An 8,997-nucleotide genomic window follows, 5' to 3' on the forward strand; every position below is an offset into this window, starting at 1 on the left:
TTTTAAAAAATCTTGTCCCCCCCCCCCCCCCCCAGCTTAAATGAGCAGATGTCATTGTGTTTGAAAGGTGGCTTTTTTGGTTCATTTGCTTGACCTGAAGACTGAAGTGTCTTGATTAAATTTGTAAATGAAGGAGCAAGTATTTGGTTGAAGGGGTACAGGTTTTTAGCTTCATCTTCATGTACTGTCCTAATTCTTTGCATCTCTCTCTTTAACTGGTAGAATAGGTTTTCTTGTAGAATATGTTCGCATTTATTTAATAATTTGACTTTTTGGTGAAAAATGCCTTGATTAATGGAAATTGTAAAGGGCAAAATGAAAAAAAAACCCTGTAAAATGTGACTGAAAGGACACGTGCAGTTCTTAACCATATGTAATAAAATCGGGACTTGAGGGAGAAGGAAAAGAAAAACCCTACAACCTTGTGTAAGCCAAGCAGAGATAGTTTTCTGGGCTTGAGCCAGCCGTGGCTGCAGGAACTAAATTCTCATTGGGAGGAAGAAGTGCTTGTAAAGCCGAGTAAATGCTCTTCCCTGTCTAAGCTACTGCCGGCTCCAGGTCTGCCAACAGATGGCCCCAGCGCCTTTCCTGCTTCTCTGGCTTCCCGAGCTCCCGTGAGCTGCGTTGCCGAGGAAGAGCAGACCCATGGCTTTACTGTCTTGTCACTACAGCTGAGCTTTGTTATGAGCATGAAATGTCCTGAGCTTTGTTTGTTCCGAATGGATAATTCTGCATTCTGCAGTAGCTCCTGCCTCTTCAAGAGCTGGATGTAATCCTTCATTGATAATTAGATTTCAAAATAAACACTTGCCTGTGAATTCTTAATGGTAGGAGCATTTTTCTAGCTGGTGTTTGCCTTGTTCTCCCTTTCTGAACAAGAAGTGTTTCCACTTAGCGTTTCCCCTCTGTTGCTGCAGACAGTCAAGAGGGTCTCTCCTTGTGTCACTTGGTTATAGCTTCTTAGTGGAGACTGGTGATTTTCTTGCTGCATCAAGTAAACTCAAGGAACTAAATGTACAAAATTAATTTCGGCATTAGTCAAATCACATGTTTATGCAGCATGTTGGAATTAGTCATTCCATACTAACAGGTGTAGTTTCTTCTGCTCTCTTGTGGAGGAAAGACATGGAATTGACATATTTGTGTCTGGGACTTGCACCTACGTGGTGCTTACTCTTTCTTGTTTAGAGTTTAGCAAAGCATTTATGAGCTTATAAATGTTAGTAATTCCATCAGCTTTGATAGAAGTGGCCAATATAAAAAAGAAAACACACTTTTTTTTTTTACCCTTGGATCGCAGTTATTTGGTTTGACTTGTCATCTAAACCTGTATCAGCCTCTGGAAGATCCAATCAAAGCTCAGAGGCACCTGTGGTTGGATTTGATGATCTTAGAGGTCTTTTCTAACCAAAATGATTCTGTGATTGTGGTCCTGCTTGCAGGAGGGACTTGATAATGTGTCTGTTAATGATCTGCGACTTGAAATTGAGTCTTCTGCTTTTTTTAGCTAAATGTTCACGTTATGGTGACTGACTGAAGAGCCTCTGAGGACACAAAAGGCACATTCTCCTGGCTGCTTTGTTAAAATCTCTCTTGTAATCCTGATTGGCAGCGCCCATCCAGTCACTGCGCAGCTCATGACAGCTTTCCCTCCTTGCTGTCACTCTCAGTGCTCAGTACTGGTTGTAGGGAGCAGGTTCCATTTACAGATGACATGATGACAATATTTATCTTCTGTAAGCAGCAAAACACCAATTTTCCAATTCTGACGTGGGCCTGGATTTAAGTCAGTGGATGTTGTCAGTCCTGGTGTCCACACCATCAACGTTTCCTTTGATAAAGCCACAGTGATGTTTTACAAATCAATGCTCACATAACTGATCTGAAAAGCTGTAATAGTATCTGATGCCCACACAAATTATTAGCTGTGCTTCCTGCTTTAAAGCAGTACTCCTGAAATGTCAAACCCTTGCAGTACATGTTTGCAAACTGAACTTTAAATGATAAGCTCAGCTCTCGCTCATTATAGATAATTGTGTGTTCTCTCTGTTGGGAAGGATCTTAATGCTGAGCGCTGTCTTGGCTGCCTCTGAATAACTCCTCAGGTTTGATGCATGTCTGTTAACCTTGCAACCATAAAGAGTATGCTGCTGCTAGAATCCCTTAATTGCTTTGAGAGGTAACATTTTGCTGGGACATCCAAGTTGTGAATATAATGCATGAAATTTATCTCTGATGTGTTAATTTCCTTGATGGTTGTAAAGCCAGTGAGTCTCAGCATTATTTCTGTGAATTTTGAGTTTACGGTTGTTGCTTGCTGGATTTATTTTTGCAGAGCAGTCTGTCTTAACATTTTTTCTAACTTAAAGAGTGAAGATTAAAGCTGTTCTGTTTTTTCAAAGTGCTTCTTGGTAACAAAAATGGATTAAGTTTGGTTTTATTGTATTTAAAGCTTAATTTAATATTCTCTTACCTTTTCTAAGGCATGCTGTGAGTAGTACCTAGAAATTCCTTGACTTTCCACAACTTAAAGGCATTGAACTTGATGTATATAATGGATTAAATTTCTCTCCTTCAGATCTTTTTTTGTATTGTATATTTGGCCTTGGCAAGAGCTACATACCAGTTTGTATATTTGTATCTTCATTTGGGATCACAGTACCCTGGCCGAGGCAAAGTGTCAGCAGTTGTCTTGAAACACTTGATTTTGCCTAAAATAATAAGAATTGAGGCCTGCACTGCAGAGATCTCCTTGCCTCAGCTTCCACAGCTGAGCTCCTTACCTATTTATAGCTGCATCTGGATATGCTCCAATCTTATTACCAACTTTACTTTTCAGGGTGTCAGAACCTCTGATTCGCAAATTCTGCCCTTCTGCTTCCTTTGCCTCATCTCTATTCAGCCTCTTTTCCGTAGCCTCTGCACCAGTTTCTACCCTTTCCACACCTACTTGCTCACAGTAAAAACTGAATATAGCATTTTTCCAAAAAGCAAATTAAAATTGTTTGGTAGATAACTGTTAGAGAAAGTGTCAGTGCGATTCAACATAAAGTAGTAATTGCAGTGTTAAATAAAACTCTTTTCTTTTCATGGAAAACCAATTCCTAGAAGCTTGTCAGGCTTATTAATTTATTTTACCTATGTTTTCAGTCAGTTATTTAGATGAGCTTGAAAAAAATCCAGTCTGAAGGACGAGGAAATTCTCAATAAACGTTCTTGACTTTAATCCTTGCAGTTGACTGTAGTGGACAGATTGCAATTAGCACAAACTTTTCCATTTATTTTGAATTAACTCTGTTACATGCATTGTTTTTGTCTAGAAATATGTAATTGTGTAAAATGTGTGGGTGGTTCTAAATGAACAGCAATGATTGTGTGGTCTCCAGATCAGTTGAGCTTTTGTTATCATGACAATATCTACATGAAAGGCTTACATCATTACATTTTTATTGCAGCTAAATTTATAATTGGGCATCTCTCAAGTTTGTGTTGTATCTGTGTATTTTCTTCATTACTTTCTCATAACTATGGCTTTCTCCTGTGTAGGGTGACTTAGCAGCTGTGGAGGAGCTGCTGAAAAACGGGGCAGATCCCAATGTCAAAGATAATGCTGGCTGGACACCACTGGTGAGTGCTGAAGGCTTCTTTCTCTCATCTGTCTGCTAATCAGATTTCACTTCATCCCTCCTTTCCCCTCCCATATTTTAGTTCCCTTCACACACATTTAGGTGACAGAGAATTATGCAAAGTGAAGAAGTGATGATAAACAAGGTTAAAAGAATTCATTAGCAAGCACTGACCTGCCCAGGTGTAATTCTCCTTTGCTGGGGTGTAGGGCAGGCTCTGAAATCGATCAGCCTGTGACTCTGCAAATGCAGAAAATACAGCTACGATAACTTGAAAATGATGAATTCCAAACAATGTTTGTATTTAATGGGTTCCTAATGTCCTCAGTGGTTTGGAAATATATCAAGTAGTGGAGTGAAAAAATTGCTCACTAGAATTACAGAAAATAAACAAAAGGTTCTTTTCAACCATGACTTCTTCCTCTCCTGCAGAATACTCCTGATAGCCTGTAATGTGGGGGGTTTTGTTCCCTGTAGTCTAATTTGCACACAGTTGGCCTTTGTTCAGTTCTTCTCAGGGCTTTTTGTTAGTGCTGGGTTCCCAGGTTAATTCCTGTCAGGAGTGTAATGCGGTAGCCTTGCATCATCTTCCCTGGCCATCTGCGGAGTGCTGGAAAGTGGAACTGCCGTGAGAGGAATCCTTCTGTGAATTCTGTTTCACCCGAGTTTCCCCGCCGTGGCTTTTCCCCCCCAGCACGAGGCGTGTAACCACGGGCACAGGGAGGTGGTGGAGCTGCTGCTGCAGCACCGGGCGCTGGTGAACACCACGGGCTACCAGAACGACTCCCCGCTCCACGACGCTGCCAGGAACGGGCACGTGGCCATCGTGGAGCTGCTGCTCCTGCACGGCGCCTCCCAGGATGCAGTGTGAGTACATGTGGAATCTTGCTGGCATTAACCACAGCTACAACATCCAGAGTAGATGTTAAGTGAATATGAAGCAGAGCTAGTAATAAATGTGATTTGTATGAAGTGAGGGGTTGGGTGTTAAATGTGTGCTCTGCTGTGCTTGTATCTTCCTTTTCCAGGTAGGTGTTTCCTTTCCATTTAGCTTTGTCCTAAGCTTTTCTCAGGACGCCTGAGTCATAGATAGCTGGAGTACTGGAGACTCTACTAGGAAAGTAACAACATATGCTCACCCTAATCTTACACTTTCCTGTTGGCATCTTGTTATAGCTGCTGTCAGCTCTAAGATGCTGAGCTAGATGAGTTTTGAACTGCTACAGCTGTTTTTTGTCTCGTTACTTTTACTACACTACTTGCTAGCAGAAGGCATTTTGCTCCAGTCTCTTCTCTTTTCACAAATGACATAGACACAGGTGGAGATTTGGGAATTCTCACTTTTGCCTTTTTGGATCAAAGCACTAATCCCTGGTACACCTTTTAATTTAAAAAAAAAAAAAAAAAAAGCTAAGTAATATTTTCAGTTGACTCTTCTATACAGTTAAGTCTCCTGAAGATTTTGGCATTTGTGTATAGGAGGTGCTAAAGAATCTTTCAGTCTGTGAATAACCGTGCAGCCTATTAGTATTTCAGACACTAAATGTAATTCTAGGTGTTGTATTGTTGTTGTGCCAAGGCCTGTGTGTATAAATTTGAGTCCAGTTCAAGCTGTCAGTAGATGTGTGTATAGTAACACAACAGGATGAAGTCTAGCATGATACAAGTTTCCTTGGCAGCCACAGGAAGAAGCATAAACAAGTTCAGCTTAATCACTTCAGCTCTCAATATTCACACTCTTGGAAGCATACAGAATTAAGGTGCTTTGTGGGAAAGCATAGGGTTTTCATAAAGTCCTAATCTTGAATATATTAGAGTTTAAAAAACAACAAGAAAAAGCCAAAACAAATCAACAAGCTCTCAAGACTTCAGCATGAAAAAGTAAAACAAGGATCAATTTTGTCTTCACTTTGTTCTTGAGCAACAGGGACCCGTGCACCTGGAAAAGCTGACAGCTTCAGAGATTTTTAAGCCTTTTGTATATGAGGAACCGGTGGTGTCACACTTATCATGTGTTTGTCTGGTGTTTGAAAGCATATCACAGCCAACAGCTTTGCTGCAAGGTTGTGACAGGGTTTCAGCTCTGGTGGGTTTGCACAGCTCAGGCTCCAAATGTCAGCAGTGGACTCTGCAGGTCTCCTGTTAGCCTTGGTCTCTGCTGCGTGTGCTCACACAAACAGAGGTGAGGCTGAGCCTCTTTCAGCTCATTCTACATGAGCAAACATGACTCTGTTGAAACAGAAGCTTTTTAATCAGGGAAGGAGAGATTTATGTAAACCTTAAGCCCTGCTTTAACTTTTCACTGACTGTAGATAATGTTTAGTAAAAGTCTCTGAGAACAAATTTAGCTGCCATTAATCTTTGTGTGATTTGTCTGACAAAAGCAACCATGGGTGCTGTGGCACAAATTCAGTCCTGTCCATCCCTCCTGTAATAACTGAGTCTTCCAGATCTTCTGTAGGCTCTCATCTCTGGTTGAAATGCCACTGTGTGTGTTGATGGAAAGGGGTTGGGGTTTTCCCTCCTCCATTTTTACAGAGAGCATTAGAGCCACAGAGAAATAGATGTACAAGCAAAGTGTTCAGGCTTGAATAGTAAGACTCTGCTGACCTCTTCCAAGCACTGTCAAGAAACGATGGAAACAGGAACAGTGTGTGTGGGACTCCTAAGAATGCCTCGTGTCTCCCTTCCCTCCTGTGCCCTAATAGCTTCCCGCAGTGAATTGTGCTGTGATCTTTCCCTGGATCATGACTTTGCAAATCTTACAGGGTGTTTTTGCTGCCACTGCCTCTGGTAGCTGTGGTCCTAATTAAGCAGTGGTTGGATTTGCCTAGGTAAGTGGACTCGAACCTTCTTTTCTGTAGAAGGTTTAGTTAATTCTTTCTTCCTAGTGGATGTAGGTACCCTTACAATGGAGTCCCATCTGACAAGAAGCTTGTTTTTCTTCAGTGACATTTTTTCCTAGATCCCTGAAATCAGCAGACCAGTTTTAAAAACAGGAGGTGAGAACAGGCTGATCACTTAAAATGGTGCAATTATAGTTCATTTCATTATGGCTAATTATAATTGGTGTCTTTGTACTTAATGCTCACCTTCACATTATTATTTTAGGGTCTTTACAGTAGAAATTGAAGTAGTGATGAGTAGAACTTAGAGCTCTTCTCCAAGGTTTATTTTTGTGGAGTGCCTTAACTTGAGAGGTGTTCAGTATGTGAGCTAAGACTATACCAAACCAATTTTGTCAAATGGATAAATTGGTCTAATTTTAATTCACTTTTTTTTTTCTTTTTGGTGTTTAAAACCCTTTCTAGTCCTTTTGTAGGCTCTTCAGAACTATTCTCAATGAATTAAGTTTCAGCCAAGGAGAGGGCCCTCCTTAATGTGATGGGATAAAGTGATTCTTCTTTATCTTACCAGAGCAGGGAGGAAAGTTTGATTAGTTCACTGTGGTTGCTTAAGTGTTTTACTTTAGCTAAGCTAAGTAAAATGTGAACATGACAAATGTGTTCAAATGTTACTTGGGACACCATGAAATATGTAGCATGAAACCTCACAGAAGTGACTGATGTCTTGCTGCTGTCTTAGCAGTAGAATTAACTCAGTTTTGTGTCTTAATATCCCTTGTGTGTTGGAGAGTTAATCTACTGGAATAAAAACAGAGCTTGCATTGAACAGCCTGCTTAGAGCAGTAGTTTCGAAATTTAGCATGATACTCAATTGTGCCAGATGAAATATATTTTAAAGGTGTGCAGTAATGACTGACAGCAGGTCCAAAGGTAGGTAAGACCCACTGGTCTGTGTAGGGATGTAGGATATATCTGGAAGCAAATACCGCTGCTTCCTGAGGGACCTCAGTGGGTGAGGTACAACCCTATCCAAAGAGCTGAGACTTTGCAGTTTCGGATTTAGATATCAGATATTCACAAACCCATCAAGTGCATCTCATTCCAAGTATCTTTCAGGCTATGTTTTTGTCCTTTCATGTTAACTCATAGTGCATTAAGAAATAGCTCTATATAACAGGAAGCAGCCACTTATCTTTTGGACCAAGCAAAAACAGGTAGGGGCTTCCTCTTTTGGCAGAAAGTAATCCTGGGATTTCCTAATTCCTTGGCAAATTATTTTTTTTTTTTTGGAAATCTGTGAGATTTAATAGTTGTGGCACTTCATTTGTCCACAACTTCATTGAAGTTTTCACTGACTGGGAGAGATACAAACTACAAACGAAAAATATTATATGGACCAGTGGACCTATTAATTGTCCTACTGGTCCTGTTAATTTTTTAAAGTTAATCTCCTACACATAACTAATTTTTATTTTTATGGCTTTTTAAAACGTGCTTGAATTCTGTCTTTTTTCCTTGCTTCACAGCAAGCCAAGTGATTTGAAAAATTAGATCTCTGCATTTGCAATTTCACAGTACTTCCTAAATGCTTTCACTCAAATGGGCTGTCTTTCCAGTTCTTCATGCCCAGTAAGTTCAGCATTAGTAAAAACTGTCGTCTTGCTCTATTTTTTTAGGTGTAGTAGTTGTGAGTCTGACTGAACAAACCTGTGGGAATGCTTGGGGGTGGGTAAACCATGGTCCTCAATTATGAATGGCACAGGGACAAAAATGATTATGACCTGCAGTCATTCCAGGAGGCATTAGACCCATGAGTCTGATATCTTTTTGTCTGCTTGTTCTGAGTCAAGATAGTGCAGGTCTTTGCTGTCTGAGTGCAAGACAGTATGTTGAACTTGCTGCTGACAGCAGGTTAATTAAAACCCTGGCTCTGTTTGGATATCTCAGATGGTCTTTCTGGCTACACAGATTAGGTTTTCTTCCCTCTGTCAGGTTCAGGAAAGGTTTCTATTTAGCACATTCTCAAAATCCAGGTGCTGCCTGGAGAGCCCTGCGCCGCTCAGATTTCCAGGTGGGAGTGAGTGGGTACTGCACTGAGACCTGGCTGCAGGATTTCCATTCAATACTGAACTCTTTTGTGGGGCTGAGACAAAACTTGGTTTATGGAGCAGCTTAAAACTCCTCATTACAAAGAATTACAAAGTATTATCTCGTGGAAAGTCATACTCAGAAGATTTGGTTGAGTTGCTCTTCACTGGGCTCATCTTCGTTCTCAGCACAGCCATCCTAGTCTTGGATTGGATTTGTTCCAGCTGTAACAGCCCTCTGCTGACTATTCAGTACCTTGATGGCTAATAGATGGCTGCTTGCACCCAAGGGTACATCTGACTCTTGCATATTTTAAAAAAACTTCCAGAAAGCCCACTTGCATTCTGGTAGAAAGAAGGATGCCTTGGAGACCTCGTATTCCAGCTTAAGCACCTCACTGATTTCTCTCTAGCAGAAACAGTTGTGTCTTCCTGCTG

General features: G+C 40.8%; 1 protein-coding gene across 1 annotated transcript in view; it reads left to right on the forward strand.

The window, feature by feature from the left end:
- BARD1 (BRCA1 associated RING domain 1) overlaps window positions 1-8,997 on the forward strand; it is a 40,784-nt gene that overhangs the window by 15,531 nt on the left and 16,256 nt on the right. Inside the window, exons 5-6 of the mRNA XM_008643577.2 lie at window positions 3,547-3,627; window positions 4,321-4,493. Of these exons, the coding sequence (XP_008641799.1) occupies window positions 3,547-3,627; window positions 4,321-4,493 (254 nt within the window). The remainder of the gene's footprint in view (window positions 1-3,546; window positions 3,628-4,320; window positions 4,494-8,997) is intronic.

Source organism: Corvus brachyrhynchos, unplaced genomic scaffold, assembly GCF_000691975.1.
Source record: "Corvus brachyrhynchos isolate BGI_N302 unplaced genomic scaffold, ASM69197v1 scaffold671, whole genome shotgun sequence".
Lineage (NCBI taxonomy): Eukaryota > Metazoa > Chordata > Aves > Passeriformes > Corvidae > Corvus > Corvus brachyrhynchos.